This window comes from Myxine glutinosa, chromosome 11, assembly GCF_964187855.1.
Source record: "Myxine glutinosa chromosome 11, kmMyxGlut1.1, whole genome shotgun sequence".
Lineage (NCBI taxonomy): Eukaryota > Metazoa > Chordata > Myxini > Myxiniformes > Myxinidae > Myxine > Myxine glutinosa.
Window position 1 is genome coordinate 102,095,519 of NC_136271.1, and position 16,556 is coordinate 102,112,074.

General features: G+C 46.1%; 2 protein-coding genes across 9 annotated transcripts in view; one reads left to right on the forward strand and one right to left on the reverse strand.

Annotated features, from left to right (window-relative positions):
• Positions 1-12,196, forward strand: part of LOC144894319 (uncharacterized) — a 63,350-nt gene extending 51,154 nt beyond the window's left edge. Inside the window, exons 2-3 of the mRNA XM_078786938.1 lie at positions 9,672-11,064; positions 11,203-12,196. Coding sequence (XP_078643064.1) covers positions 9,769-11,064; positions 11,203-12,051 — 2,145 coding nt within the window. The 5' untranslated portion in view covers positions 9,672-9,768 and the 3' untranslated portion in view covers positions 12,052-12,196. The remainder of the gene's footprint in view (positions 1-9,671; positions 11,065-11,202) is intronic.
• LOC137436168 (tyrosine-protein phosphatase non-receptor type 12) overlaps positions 1-16,556 on the reverse strand; it is a 156,671-nt gene that overhangs the window by 14,152 nt on the left and 125,963 nt on the right. For 4 of the 8 annotated variants that reach the window (XM_078786934.1, XM_078786937.1, XM_078786935.1 and 1 more), the window contains one exon: positions 1,080-1,110. The exons of 3 other annotated variants lie outside the window; for them this stretch is intronic. In XM_078786934.1, coding sequence (XP_078643060.1) covers positions 1,080-1,110 — 31 coding nt within the window. Of the gene's footprint in view, positions 1-1,079; positions 1,111-1,320; positions 1,397-16,556 lie in introns of all 8 variants that reach the window. One more of the 8 variants, XR_013625007.1, reaches the window with a different exon arrangement.

A 16,556-nucleotide genomic window follows, 5' to 3' on the forward strand; every position in this document is an offset into this window, starting at 1 on the left:
CTACCGCTGGGTTTACACAATCGCCTTGCACCTACCAAGGACGCGGAGCGATCACCATGCCGGGCTCGTCCAGGACGCCCGGGCATGCCCGGCCACGCCCGCTCTCGACTTGCCAGGCCGCGTCCGGGACGCCCGGGCATGCCCGCCCTCGACTTGCCAGGCCGCGGCCAGGACGCCCGGCCACGCCCCCTCTCGCCTTTCCCGGGCAAACGCTCCGGGATAATGTGTGTATATATATTGCTGCCCGATAAACGGGCTTTTCAGAGTACCCGAGTTGTTTGGTGACAATAAAGAAACTCGGACGAATTCCAGCTTTTTGTCGCGTCCATTCTTCCGATTACGTGGGAGCACAGCTCCTTCAATCCCTGCCTTCCGTCAAACAAGTTCATCCTGCCCAGTCTGTTTGCACGTTTAGCTGAAAACGGTCTCCAATAATTTGAGCTGTTACAAAAGTAGTAGTAGTAGTAGATACACACTTGATGGATTAATTATTAAAGTCCACTTAAATATTACATATGAAAAAAGGGGGAGGAGGAAATGTGGGGGAGGGCGGGGGGAGGGAAGAGACAAAAAAAACGCATAAGGAATACTCGTGGAGTCTATCCGTCGCTTCACTTACAGACCAATTCGTCATCCTGTTCGCCAAAATTAATTTACCTGTGAGAAGAGTGCTTTTACCTCAGCGTTGCCCAGGTAAATAAAGGAAATTGTAATACCCTATGCCGCCACCACCACCAGGTGGTGCTACATGGTACACATTTACAGACAATTTGTGCCCCCTCCAGCCCCCCACACCCTCGCATGAGGCAGCGGTCACATAGCCGATGTTACCCCCTACACAAAGTTTGGAGTTTGGAGTTTGTATCTTAAAAGATGTGGCCGTGCATAGAACACATACAGAGAGAGAGAGAGAGAGAGAGAGAGAGAGAGAGAGAGGGAGAGAGGGAGAGGGAGAGAGGGAGAGGGAGAGAGGGCGAGGGATTTTTGCCTTTTATAAGTAAAAATTATACTTCTTCTTCTTCTATTATACAACATGTTGTATTATAATATTTTTGCAGTTCATATATACAAAGTCCTACCTGTGTCCTTTTCCCGTGCTGTTCTCTCTCCCTGCAAGAGAAACAGAAGATGATTAAATGTGGAAGTTTTATTTTATATATTTTTAACATTCCACTTTTATCACGGTGCTCGTGAATAAATAGATTGGTCGTTGCAAAGAGTGGTCTCACATAAGGGTCAATGAGTAGTATTTATACTTGTTTTTGTACAAAGCCCTTTTCCAACAATTTCAACTGAACAGTCGTCAACCTTATTTTATACCTGTCTGTTATCAATGCCCAATTGCCAGTCAATATTTTCCATGCCAGGTGGCAGGTGGGTCACCACACCGTATCACCTGCAACAAACAAATTGAACACTTAAGCAGTGATGCCAGTGATGTTTTGTGCAAAACGAGGAAGATATGCTGCTGCATGAGGTAGCAGGACAGAATTTGGGGAACTCTCCCTGGAAAATTGACATTCAAGCTGCATTTCCTTAATTGTGCTACAATTTGACACTTCGTATTTTTTACAATCGAAATATGACAGTTTTCACACCTTCCTGGATGATTCTAACAATTTATTGGGGAAATCATGCTGCAAATATTTTGTTAACTTCTCACTGTTTAACTAGGCTATTGGAAAAACTAAGGTTATGGCAAGTGGTAAAGCATGTGGTGAGGTGGAAAGAACTGGGAAGTGGCCCTGTGCTGTGTGTAGGAAGGGTGTCGGAGTGAACTCCATTCAATGTACAATGTGCGCTGAGTGGGTTCATCAAAAATGTAGTGGTCTGAGAGGGTCATTAACTAGTGTGGCAGCTACATTCAAATGTAAGGTGTGCACAGAGGGAGCTGCAGATGGAGGAAATGTTGAGTTGGATCTTGGAGACGGCGTGAAGCTGGAAGGTGTGAAAACATTTTGCTACCTCGGAGACATGCTGAATGGAGAAGGTGGATCAGACTCGGCAACGGTTGCTAGAGTGGGATGTGCATGGAAGAAGTTTCGGGAACTGAGTGGCGTGCTGACGAGGAGGGAAGTGTTGTTGAAGCTGAAGGGAAAGGTGTATGCTGCATGTGTGAGAAGTGTTATGATTTATGGGAGCGAGACATGGGTAATGAACGTAGAGCAGCAACGAAGGCTGGAAAGGGTGGAAATGCGAATGGTTCGGAGGATGTGTGGAGTATCGTTGAGAGAGAGGAAAACAAATGATGAATTGCGAAAGATGATGGGAATAGAGCTTCAAGACAAATTATACGTATTTGACAGCCACCACTAAGCATTTGCACGGTACAAGTGGAGGGAACGAGACACTTCCATACTGTTGCGCGTCGCGACATCTTGAAAATGGCGGGATTCACTTCCGGGAGGGTATTTTGCCCCGCCCCCATTATAGGGCATGGTTTTCGCATGCGTCGGCCACCCGTGTAAGGAGGTAGCGCCCCCGGCGCGGCTTTAGGGAAATGGTAGCACAGTTTCAAAAAACCACGCCCACGCCCCGCCCACCAAATCGCATGGGCGGAGCGAAGCTCCAACCCTTAGGGAATAGAGGAATAGAGATGGTTTGGTCATGTGTTGAGGAAGGATGAAAGTGACTGGTTGAGAAGAGTGATGGAAATGAATGTAGAAGGAAGTAGAGGACGGGGAAGACCGAGAAAGACTTGGCTAAAGATGGTGGAAGAAGAAATGCGGGCAAGGGGGTTAACCAGGGGAGATGCAGAAAATAGGGCAAAATGGAGAAGATTGTCATGGGGACCGCAAGGCTACCCCCGCTCTAGCAGGGAAAATGGCCTTAAAATGCCTGTTGTTGTTGTTGTTGTAGTACTGTTGAACTAGACTCGGTGGTGTAATGGCCGGAGTATCCGCTCTGAGTCAGAAGGTCGAAGGTTCGGACCCCGGCCAAATCGTACCAAAGATTTTTTTTTAATGGTTCGTGCTGCTTCCTTGCTTGACACAACAAACAAACAACAGGCATTTTATGGCCATTTTCCCTGCTAGAGCGGGGGTTAGCCTTGCGGTCCCCATGACAATCTTCTCCATTTTGCCCTATTTTCTGCATCTCCCCTTGTTAAACCCCCTTGCTTGACACCCGGCATTTTAAAAGGATAGACACAGACAAACAACCACATGTTGGCAACGATTGCGCAGGCTTTATGGGCCCAATGCCCTCCTGTGATGAAGTTCCTTGTAACAGAACTCAAAGGCTTCAAAACGGTCAATCAAACTGTACAGGCCGGGGCGAATAAAATCATGGCGGTTAGAATCAGATGGCATTGATCACAAGATAAAACACCCCCAAGTGCTTTCTTATTCCACTCTTTTATACTTTCTTCTACTACTCGTCCAAGGCAGCTCTGCAAAATATTGTCACGAAGAATCATTTTGATCACAAAATCCTTCAAACCAAATTTTATAGAATCACCTTTAGAGGCCATTTTTTCCCGCAGAGCAGGGATTGGTCTTTTTTTGGGCACCGTGTTCCCCTTTTTGAAGCAATGTTTTATGGCCGGATGCCCTTCCTGCCGCCAACCCTGTTAGTCGCCTCTTGCGACACACAGGAAATTACCAGTGAACTGGTACTCAATTTGCCGACCTCGGAAGGATGACAGGCTGAGTCAACCCCCCTGGCGTTAATTCAGCGATCGCCAGGGATTCGAACCCAGGATCCGAGGATCCCAAGCCGGCACCCTAATCGCTAAGCCAACACCAGGCTCCCTCAAACCAAATTTTATATAAGGGCGTAATTAGCAATCGGATAGTGAATACGTTTTATGGATCCTTAAGAGCTCCTTATGTTTCTCTGCAACCACGTGGTCGGCAAGTGTGACACATCCCACTTCCTGGAGCTTGTTTATTTGGAACCAACGAGTGTCATGTCGACTTCCTTGTCAAGCAAATTCCATCGCCATGACTTCTAAATCAAGTCAACTTTACTAATGCAGTACTGCATTGCCTTTTTTGTTAACATGGTTGACTCTCCTGTTAACAGCACCAAATATTACTGCTGTCACGGTCGCCATTCTTATTTTACCGACACGGCTGAAGTCACTTGAATACCGATCTCCTTTTATATTTACTGGGCATGTGACCGCTCTTCTCCGGGCCTCGGTCACCCGACCCCTGCCTTCTCCCTGCCAGGCCTTAAAGGTTGTGCTGTGCAAATAGCCCCACCCCCTCACCAGGCCCTGAGGTTGTGTGGACTGGCCAGACCAGCCGGCCGGGTCCAATTAGCCGTGGCACAAGTGGTTCAATTACCACGACGCAAGAAAACCCCCAAGAGTAAGCGAGGAGCGGGAACAGAACAACGAGGGGAAAAAAGAAAATATTTACTGTTGTTGGTGCTTGCGTTCAGTCTATGTAATGTATTCAACTATCAACAGTAATTAGCACTTAATTGGAGGACATAGAAGACTAGAACGCCACTCAGAAGAGCGCATACTCCCGCTGTGGGTGTAGTTGGAGTAATACATTTTGTTTAACATCCCCTCTCCCCAAAACAATAAATGAAAAAGAAAGTAAGCCCTAACTGTCAGAGAATTTATTTTGATATATCTCGGAATTGGAGGAGAAAAACATCATTTAAGAATAAGCATAAAAGCTTTAATGCAGTAAAACAGAAAAAATCTTTCCCAAAAAAATTCCCCCAAAAAAATTCCTGGATCAGGAATATTATCCTGAGCTTCACCAAAAACTAATCAATTCTTCCTTGTCCCAAGGGCAATCATCCCACCAACTTTCATCCAAATCCGTTTAGAACTTTTCCAGATATCTTGTTCACAAACACACGAACACATGAACATACGAACACACACACACACGGACGGACACGATCGAATGCATACTCCCTGGCGGGAGTAATAAACCTGAAAATCGCAGAGCCAGAACCAGAATTATTTATTTGGTCTGGGAAGCCCATGCGAGGTTTCTTCTTCTTCAACCTCTCGCAACCCTGGGTGAATATGCGATCTTTTTTTTAAAAGTTCGAATTTTGCCAAATCTGTTTTATTAGTTTGTTAATATACCTCAGCCATTGACAAATCTGGAATTATAATTTTATTTGAGGTTCAAATTAACCCGGGACATTGTGTCAAACGATGCCTGCAAGTCTGTACATGTGATAAATAAATTAATCGTCCACTGTCGAAGACTCTTCTTCTTCAAGTAATAACAACTTCCAGCTTCCAGACCGTAAATCCAATCATCTTCAAATTTTGCACACTTGTTACTCTTCATGACTTCTAGTACAGTATGAAGTTTCACGTCGATCAATGAAGTGGTTCAAGACATATCCATTTTAAAAAATATTTTCGTTTAATTAACGATGTCTGCCAAAGCACGTGACCTATTGCAAATTCCAAAAGGGCATTTTAGTAGACCGATATGCTGAACAGATTTGTGAAATTTCCCCTCGATTGGATCACAAATGAGGGAGGAGCTAGGTTTTAAATGTCTGTGCTTAAAAACGTCATAACTCTGAAACCATGTGATGCATGACATCATGCTTGCTGACTTTTTTGTTCGTCATGGGTATGCGATTCTGCCTGCAAAGTTTGGCCTCGATATGTTCAGGCGTTTTGGAGAAAATTTGATTTGTGTTTTTCACTCAAAACAATATGGCGGCCGAACCACGTGACCTGTGACGTCATAATTACCATTAAAATATTCTGCAGACCGAGTCCCTCCGATGGTAAAAATCTGCTCTCAATCGGTCCAATTATTGCAGAGAAAATGTTTTTTAAAGGAAAACAGAAAAAAAAACTTCCCCAAAAAACTTCCTGGATCCGGAATAATTTCCTGAGCTTCACCAAAAACTAATCAATTATTCCTTATCCCAAGTGCAATCATCCCACCAACTTTCATACAAATCCGTTCAGAACTTTTCGAGATATCTTGCGCACGCGCGCACACACACACACACACACACACACACACACACACACACACACACACACACACACACACACACACACACACACACACACACACACACACACACACACACACACAACTCCCTGGCGGGAGTAAAAGTAGTCGTGACGCAAAGTGCAATCATAATTTGCCATCGGAATCCCATTCATGTGACCATGTAATGAAATATTTTTTGACAAGATTTTAAAAACATTTTTGCAAAATGGTAAAATTTAGGAGGAATGGAATTTTCAATATTTCCATTGACATAGTTCACATCCCTGGTTACCTCCGCCACCGAAGGTGGATGGAGGTTAAGTTTTCACCCCTGTCTGTTTGTCTGTGAACAAGATATCTCAAAAAGTTGTGGACGGATTCAGACGAAATTTGGCAGAGATGTAGCGCATGTGACAAGGAGGAAATGATTACATTTTGGTGAAGATCCGGATTCGGATCCGGCTACTAGAATTGTTTTAGAGATTCTTCACCATTGGGAGATCAGGCCAAAAACGATACATAGCAGCATAACTCAAAAAGTTATGGACGGATTTGGACAAAACGTGGTGTACCGGTTGGGTGTCTGACAAGGACAAACAGATCCGATTTTGGTGAAGATCTGAATATGGATTCGGATATGAGAATTATTTATTTTTTAAAGTGATTTTTCACCATTGGGAGATACGGCCAAAAATATATAAAGCAGGAGATAGATCTTAAAAGGTTGTGGCCGGATGATTTTGATGAAATGAGATTCTGTATTGTGATTTTCTGGTCTACTCTGGGATGCAAAACGTAAACTGTTCACCTGGCGGAGGTATGCTCTCTACTGAGTGCCGTTATGACTCTATCTCTAGTTATGACTTGTAATGGCGGCTTCCACCAGGGGAAGCGAAACGATACATATTTGCACAGAGACAATTGGCGTACTCCCCCCACCCTGAATCAGAGGGTCTCTGATGGGTTTTTTTTCACCACCTTGCACTGGCCAAGCAGAACCACCAGTTTTCAGCTCATTCCATCCAGCGGTTAAGGAGTGCTACTCGGAGACAATTTGCTACATTTTGCTACCTCGGAGACATGCTGAATGGAGAAGGTGGATCAGACTCTGCAACGGTTGCGAGAGTGAGATGTGCATGTGTTACATATTTATGTGAATGTATGTGAATTACCATTCAGGTCTTTGCTTATCCATGTGTAGTAGATTAAGGGCTGTTGTGGTTGGAGGGTCAGGAGCCCTTCTGAAAAAGAAACCGGAAACGGAAGAGGAAAGACACGAGGAAGAAAAGCGACGAGTATTCTTCTTCCTCGCCCCGCTCCGACGAAAGGTGGGATTGATTGAGCCGTGTGGAAAAGCGGCGTTCCCGAGCCCGTCTGGCGAGAGGAGTTACCGGGACGGATACCTGCCCGGTGGACGTCAAACTGTCGTGTGGCCGTGCACCGACCCAGCGTCTGGCACCGTTCGTGACACCGTCTAAAAAGACGCGTACGGGTCGCACGTTGGGGCCTAACACGCGTTGCAAGCGGCGTGGGGCTTTTTGCTTGCGTTACCGTACCCGCTTCGCGTGGCCACGAGGGGCTGCAGCCGTGGTGCCTGGTACGATACCTGCCCGGTGGAAACACGTCCACCCGGGGTTCGTTCAACCGCCCGAGTGCGGCGACGCCGACCATCATCTTGGTCAGGAGGGGCCCAGAGACATTGTGCGGGACAGAGACCAAACGGGGGTCGTGAGTACCAACGGGGACACACATATATAAGATGGCCATCTTAATCATATAGGGAATTGATTGTGGATTGGGAATTGTTGATGGTTGTTTGTTGTTGATTGCTCGGGGAAAATATCCTTGATTGTATCATTGAAATTGTATGATATCCTTACCCTGGAAATATATCATTGAACATCAGTTTTCTCTTGGGTGGAATTCATAGGGATTGCGTTGCGAACGCGCATATATAATACTACTTTCTGGCGAAGTTCCTCTCACGGTCCGGGGGTCACCGAGACCAGGTAGTCACCGAGGGGACCACGTAACAGAATTGGGGGCTCGTCCAAATTACGATTTGCGGATTCGCAATTGGGTCTACGTCCGGGATCTAAAATTGTATAAAATAATAAAATAATATTTTTATTAATTAAAATTTATTAATTAAGTATTAATTGGAAAATTTTTGGGGAAATTGGGGTAAAGTCTTGGGTGAAGGTTAACAGGTGTTAACGATAGTCACCATGGCGTTTGTGGCACAGAACTTTGCGGTAACACCGAGTGAGGCACAGTTCCGAGCGTTACTAAAGTCGGACCTCTTGAAATTGGCCAAACATTTTAACTTGGAGGTCCGAACTAATTTGAGGAAGGCAGAGTTGCAGGCCACGGTGATACAATCTATGGTGGGATTAGGAACATGGGAGGTAGTCTAGTAGGAAGACTAGGTCCCCCTGCACCCCCCGGAGATATACTTCTAATCAGTGTTTCTAGATTGGAAAAAATGTGTAGAAAATGACTAGCTATGGCCCCAAGCTGAAAAAATGTCCCACATACCATTTTTATGCAAATTACTGCTGCCATTATCAAAAAAACGATTTTTGACATATCTCAGCCAATATTGCAGATAATTGAAAAATGAAGGTGTCTAGACCCATGTTTTGAAGGGCATAGATCATGATAGAACTATTCATAACATGATTACATGTGTCTATGGTATACTAGTATGCATATTAATGCTGTAATTACAAAATAATCAGTTTTACAAATGATAAGGATACGTTAATACTGCAGATAACTTAACATGGTACATAAGGGGTCTAAACCCAGGTATTTTCAAGGTTAAATGTCAACAAGATGCTCCTGAGTCTTGCATAGGGGCGGGACATTGGCAGTAACATTGGTACCACTCAACTTTTCTTCCCACCATTGACTTTGTATTGCGAGAGATTTTCACTTGCTTATTTAAAGGTTTCTCACCCAGCCCACGTAAAATCTACCAACTCCTGCTGTTAACTCCCAAACATATTTTTTTATGTTATCCAATCACAGTGCAGAAATGACAGACTAGAGATCCAAATTAGTGCTGCTATAGCTGCCATTTTACATTTCCATCCATGTAACATGCGCGCTCGCGCGCTCGTATCAATTGGTAATGTCGCGCGCTCGTATCAATTGGTAACGTTGATGTTATTGAATACCTCAGTTGAAAGTTCAGTCTTCCATTCCATCTGTGTGTTGTTCTTGGTATTCATCCTCCAATCTAGCCAGGTAAGATGCTAACTATAATGTTACTCACACTCTTGACTTCAGTTTCTGCATGAAATCATAAACAGGCAGAATAACAGCTGAGCCAGCTAGCACCATGTTAGCTAACGTTAAAGCTAGCCTCATCTATGTACAGTATGTTCCTAATGTCGGTGTAACTTAAACTTTTGTTAATGCCAAACATGAGACATATCTGTTGACTTCTGTATATGAATTGAACCAGAAAGAGGCACGACAGCTGAGCTAGCTACAGTAACTTAGCACAATGTTTCATTGGCCTAGATAGCTAACGTTAGTGTGGAAGAATTTAGATGTTTTAGCTATTAGCACTTTTGATGCCACTAAACATGGTTTAGTCAGCTAAAAAGTACCCTAGTGTAGAACATGACTCAGAACCTCTGTTACCTCACTGAAAACTCAGAGCCTCCTTTCACAGGCACTTTTAACATCATTCGTGATTTCTTATTTGTCATTTAACAGTGATGGTAGACATCGACAGCAAGCATGCCCAAAAGAAAACGGTGTAGAACCTGCAGCCCAAAGCTCTCCTCCTACATGCATCCTTCATGTACCATCCATGTCTGATCATGGGGATTTCACGCCCCTCCGTAAAATTAAAGGATCTGCTTCAGAAAAACTGCAACTGCTTCAAAAGATCCGGGATAGACGTCTCAACCAACCGCATGACTCCCCATGTCGTATGCAATCAGTATGTGATCAGATCCCGGCAACTCTTCCTGATGACCTAGAAAGAGTAGGATATCACAGCAAGTGTTATAAGCACTTTGTCCGCCACTTTCATCGTCTGGGAGATGATACAGAACCAGGGCCATCAACCTCATCATGGCATCACTCTCCTCGTAAACCAGGAGGTTCTGCTGAACCCATCTTCCCGCCAGAGTGTATATTTTGTGAGAAAGTTGAGACCAAAGATGCTCATCGCAATACTGAGAGGCCTACAACCTTCCCATCCTTTAAAAACAAAGAAAATGCATGGGAGCAAATCGAAACACGGGCTGAGAAAATGGGTCTCTATCGACTCCATCGAAAGGTGAAAAACAAAGACCTCTTTGCATGTGAGGCCAAACACCATCCGTCATGTTTTAAAGCTTTCCGCACAGCATTCTACAACTATGAGCGTGCGATTCACAGAGCCGAAGCACCAAAGGAGCAGGCTTGCATGTCAGCCGCCCATGAAAAGGCATTCAACTCAGTACTGGAACACATTCAAACCCAGGTCATCCAGCAGAATAAAGTTCTACAGCTTTCTTCCTTGCGCTTGCTCTATGTCGAGGAACTGAAACTGAATGGATATGAGAACTCAAATTATCGGTCAGAGAAACTACTGAAACGCCTACAGAATGACCCAATCAAGGAGCATATCCACTTCACGAAGGTTGATCATGACAAATGTGATGTCATTTCTTTCTGGCTTGTGCACAGCTCAAACATAACAGTTTCCAATGCTCTCGCACGAGCATTCACACTCGGAAGCACAAACAAGAACCAAAATGTTGCCCTCCAACTTCGCCAGGGTATTCTACAGGCTTTCAGAGAGTGTAAAGACCAACCATGGCCACCAACAGCTGAAGACATGGAGTTCTCCACTGACAGTTACCATCCTGAGTCAATCAAAGCGCAGGAAAGGCTGAGGCGGGGCAGCTCAGAGAAGATCATTCTGGCTGGACCAGCAACCAGGAAGCCATATGACTTCAAAATGTTCCTTGCAAATGACGACAACAAAAAGCAGATGTGCCAGCTTCTTCTGAAAGTGTGGAGTGGACAAGAGGCAGCTACCAGGCTGGAGAGAACAGAGATGGCTGTGCTGATCGTGGAGGGGAAGGCCCACCAACTTGCCTCAACGAATGGCAAGGTAAAATTGAAAGCCCTTCGTGAATGGCGATTCAATTTGTAATTTTTCCTGAAAAAAAGGTGATTACCTGTGATGTTTGTCTAGATCTGAAACTGGCAGTGACTGGTGATTGAAATGCGGTGCCTTTTTGTGTTTCAGGTCGAGGTACGTGAACTCCCCACGATCTACAGCAACCAGGAAGAGACTGATACCAGGGTGGTTCTGTACCTCCATCATGCTGCTACCATCGGATACAAGAACGCTGTAGTCAGAACACCGGACACAGACATCCTCCTGATCCTGCTCCACCATGCCCACAACATCAAGCTGACGGTGTACCTGGATACAGGGTCAGGGAAGCATCGCCAACTTGTCAACGTCTCTGAGCTGGCAGAATCCCTGGGAGAGGACTACTGTGCCACTCTCCTGGGGTACTATGTGTTCAGCGGAGAAGACTGCACCAGTGCCTTCAAAGGGAAGGGAAAAGTCGGGCCCTTGAAAAAGCTGGAGAAGAATCCCAGGTTTCACAGGGCATTCGGTGAACTGGGTGACAACTGGGATGCCAACCCTGAGGTGGAGAGGCAGTTAGAAAAATTCACCTGTGTGATGTACGGCCAGAGTCGCGAGTCATCAGTGGACATTGTCCGTGCCAAGCTGCTACGAAAAATGGTGGGAGAGGACAAGACCCTCACATCCAAGTCCAAGGTTGATCTGGCTCGCCTTCCTCCATGCCAGTCTGCCCTGAAGCCGCACATCCAGCGTGTGAACCACCGCGTAGCATTGTACAAAAGAGCCGATCAACCTATCATCGAAAAGCCAAAACCTTATGAGGAGCAAGGATGGATAAGGACTGATGAAGGACTGTTGAAACCAATGTGGTCCAGTGGTCCCATCCTACCAACCTCACTGGTGGATCTTCTGAACACAGGAGAGCACGAAGAGGAGGAGGAAGAGGAAGGAGAAGAAGAGTTTGACTCTGACGATTTCGATGAAAATGATGATGACTGACTCAGTGTAGAATCACTAATGCTAATGATGTTTATCTAAAACAAGCAAGAGAAGAGTGGTCACATTGAGTGCTAGGACTATTTTGACAGTTGTAATATTTAGAAAAATAAAACTTTGTGTTAACGTCTGTGTAGACGGACCTTAATATGAGTCTATTATTTCGTAAAACTGTGATTATTTTGTAAATAAAGCACTAATTAGCATACTAGTATACCATAGACACATGTAATCATGTTATGAATAGTTCTATCATGATCTATGCCCTTCAAAACATGGGTCTAGACACCTTCATTTTTCAATTATCTGCAATATTGGCTGAGATATGTCAAAAATCGTTTTTTTGATAATGGCAGCAGTAATTTGCATAAAAATGGTATGTGGGACATTTTTTCAGCTTGGGGCCATAGCTAGTCATTTTCTACACATTTTTTCCAATCTAGAAACACTGATTAGAAGTATATCTCCGGGGGGTGCAGGGGGACCTAGTCTTCCTACTAGACTAAGGAGTTAGCCTGGGAGTGGCTACCCGAAGAACCAGAAGACGTTGAGCTCCGGAAACTGGAGTTGCAATTACGGAGCCAGGAACGGATCAAAGAAGAAGAAAGGAAAGCAGAAAAGGAAAGAGCAGAAGAAGAGAGGAAAGCAGAAAAGGAAAGAGCAGAAGAAGAAAGGAAAGCAGAAAAGGAAAGATCAGAAGAGGAAAGGAAAGCAGAAGAGAGGAGAGAAGAGAAACAAGCAGAGGAAAGGAGAGTGGAATGAGAACTCCAGGAAAGGTTAAAAGAAGAGGAAAGGAAAGCAGAAAAGGAAAGAGCAGAAGAAGAAAGGAAAGCAGAAGAGAGGAGAGAAGAGAAACAAGCAGAGGAGAGGAGAGCTGCAAGGGAACTCGAAGCAGAGGAGAGAAAAGCAGAAAGGGAATTAAAGGAACGTGACATGGAGCTTCGGCAGGAAATTAAATTCAAGGAGCTGGAGTTAATGAGAGAACGGGGAGAGGCACCACCCTTGCTGACGGGGTCGACACCTAACCAGAAAACCTGGGATGTGGGCAGACATGTGAGGCTGGTTCCACCGTTCAGTGAAAAGGAAGTCGTGAAATTTTTTCCACACTTTGAGAAAGTGGCTCGACAATTAAACTGGCCGGAGGAGGCCTGGACCATACTCGTGCAAAGTGTGCTGGTGGGAAAAGCTCAAGAGATTTATTCGGCACTACCAATGGACCAATGTGCAGATTATGAGGTACTGAAGAAGCACATCCTCAAAGCCTATGAGTTGGTTCCGGAAGCTTACAGGCAAAAATTCAGGAATGCCAGGAAGAGGGAGAGTGAGACCCATGTGGAATTTGCCAGAGTGAAAGAAAACATGTTTGATCGGTGGTGTGAGGCAAAAGGAGTCGGGAAAGACTTCGAAACATTGCGTGACTTGATCCTGGTGGAGGAATTTCAGCAGTGTGTCCACGAGGACATCAAAGTGTACCTGCAGGAAAAGAAAGTACCAAAGTTGTGGGACGCAGCCACCATGGCAGATGATTATGCCTTAACCCACCGAATAGGGGTCCACGAACCTAACTCCTCGCCTAGATCTCCGCAGGGGAGGTGGGGAACAGCAGGTGCGGAGAACGACCATACATGGCGGCGGCCTCGAGAGGATTATGGGGACAACGCGGATACCCCACCTGTTCGAAATCAGAGGGATGCGGGCCCAAGACAAACTTATAGTTCGGGGGGCCCGAGGCAGACCACGAGTTTTTCCTCCGGGCCTACTTGCGCTTTTTGCAAGAAACCTGGACACTTGATGTCCAGTTGTTACCGCATGAAAAGGGAAGACCCAGAGCGGAGTCCGACTATTACGACTCCAAATGCAATGGCCATTGTGAGAAATCGCCATCAAAAGGGTTACCAACCATTTATTTCAGAGGGGTTTGTGTCACGGGATGGAGCCTCGACTAACCGGAAACCGGTTAGGATATTGAGGGACACAGGGGCACATCAATCTTTAATGCTTGAAGGCATTTTGCCATGGTCCGAGGAGACGGCAACGGGGGATAGTGTTCGTTTACAGGGGATCGGGGGCGGTGTTAGTGCTCCACTTCATGTCATCCATTTGGAGTCCGATTTGGTGTCAGGACCGGTCACCGTCGGTTTACAAGCCACGCTTCCTGTAGAGGGTGTATCTGTGGTTATCGGGAATGATTTGGCCGGGGGTCAAGTTTATGGTAACCTGAGGGTTGGTAAAGAGCCCAGCAGGGAGAATAACACCACCCCAGCTCGGGATGGCGACAAAAGTGCCAAGTTATTTGTAGGGGGACTGAACTTCAAAACAGAGGAAGAAGTTCTGACCTCTGTCTTCAACAGATATGGGCCGCTGGTGGAAGTGCGGTTGGTAAGAGACTGGGAAACGCAACAGTCAAGAGGGTTCGGCTTTGTCACGTTTGCCAGCACAAAAGACGCCAGAGAGGCAGAGAAGAATTGGAATGGCAAGGATTTGGAGGGTCGGACCATAACAGTAGGGAAGGCATTTCGTAGGCGTCGAGAGGTCTACAGGAGAGGACAACTGGGCGGTAGTTTTGGTGGTGGCCGCAATCAATATTATTAGGGAGGCTCCCTGAGTTACGGCAGCTCCCGAAGGAAGGATTGGCAAAGTAGTGGCCGAGAAGGAGACCGCTATTCATGGGACTACAGGGACAAGTGGTCCCACCATAATTATTAGGGAAGTTCTGAGAAGTTGAAGCACTGAATGCGGCGGAGCCGCCGAGCCAAGATTCCTACACGGATTAACCGTGAACGCCGTTCCTAAAGGCGTCCATGTAGTGAACTTTCATGCACGGACTAACCGTGAACTCCACGTTCCTCAAGGCGCCCATGTAGAGAACTTTCTGCACGGACTAACCGTGAACTCCACGTTCCTAAAGGCATCCATGTAGTGAATACTCGGCTTGGCCTCCCGGAAAAAGTGCTATCGAGTTGCTTAACTTTGGATCTTTGATCAACCCCTTAACCTTCATTCACAAGAAACTGACGGTCAAAGTCAGAGGGTCATGAGATGGAGTTTGATTTGGCAGGGACAATGTCGTTGCTGGTGCTTAGTCCAGAGTGAGTAATCTGGAGGGGTTGTGGTGAAATTTTGGTTGCTTTATTTTTAAGTGATAACTGTGCCCGGGGGGAACTGATAATGTGGGGGGGTTGAGTTATCTGGTTTGTTTCTCCAAATTGGCCGGCAAAGAAAGTTTTCGCTGGGTTCAAACTTTCTTTCTTGAAGGGGGGGAGTGTTACATATTTATGTGAATGTATGTGAATTACCATTCAGGTCTTTGCTTATCCATGTGTAGTAGATTAAGGGCTGTTGTGGTTGGAGGGTCAGGAGCCCTTCTGAAAAAGAAACCGGAAACGGAAGAGGAAAGACACGAGGAAGAAAAGCGACGAGTATTCTTCTTCCTTGCCCCGCTCCGACGAAAGGTGGGATTGATTGAGCCGTGTGGAAAAGCGGCGTTCCCGAGCCCGTCTGGCGAGAGGAGTTACCGGGACGGATACCTGCCCGGTGGACGTCAAACTGTCGTGTGGCCGTGCACCGACCCAGCGTCTGGCACCGTTCGCGACACCGTCTAAAAAGACGCGTACGGGTCGCACGTTGGGGCCTAACACGCGTTGCAAGCGGCGTGGGGCTTTTTGCTTGCGTTACCGTACCCGCTTCGCGTGGCCACGAGGGGCTGCAGCCGTGGTGCCTGGTACGATACCTGCCCGGTGGAAACACGTCCACCCGGGGTTCGTTCAACCGCCCGAGTGCGGCGACGCCGACCATCATCTTGGTCAGGAGGGGCCCAGAGACATTGTGCGGGACAGAGACCAAACGGGGGTCGTGAGTACCAACGGGGACACACATATATAAGATGGCCATCTTAATCATATAGGGAATTGATTGTGGATTGGGAATTGTTGATGGTTGTTTGTTGTTGATTGCTCGGGGAAAATATCCTTGATTGTATCATTGAAATTGTATGATATCCTTACCCTGGAAATATATCATTGAACATCAGTTTTCTCTTGGGTGGAATTCATAGGGATTGCGTTGCGAAAGCGCATATATAATACTACTTTCTGGCGAAGTTCCTCTCACGGTCCGGGGGTCACCGAGACCAGGTAGTCACCGAGGGGACCACGTAACACATGGAAGAAGTTTCGGGAATTGAGTGGCGTGCTGATGATGAGGGGAGTGTCGTTGAAGCTGAAGGGAAAGGTGTCTGCTGCATGTGTGAGAAGTGTTATGATTTATGGGAGCGAGACATGGGCAATGAACGTAGAGCAGCAACGAAGGCTGGAAAGGGTGGAAATGCGAATGGTTCGGTGGATGTGCGGAGTATCGTTGAGAGAGAGGAAGACAAATGATGAATTGCGAAAGATGATGGGAATAGGGCCTGTGATTGATGCTGTGAAGAGGAACAGGTTGAGATGGTTTGGTCATGTGTTGAGGAAGGATGAAAGTGACTGGTTGAGAAGAGTGATGGAAATGAATGT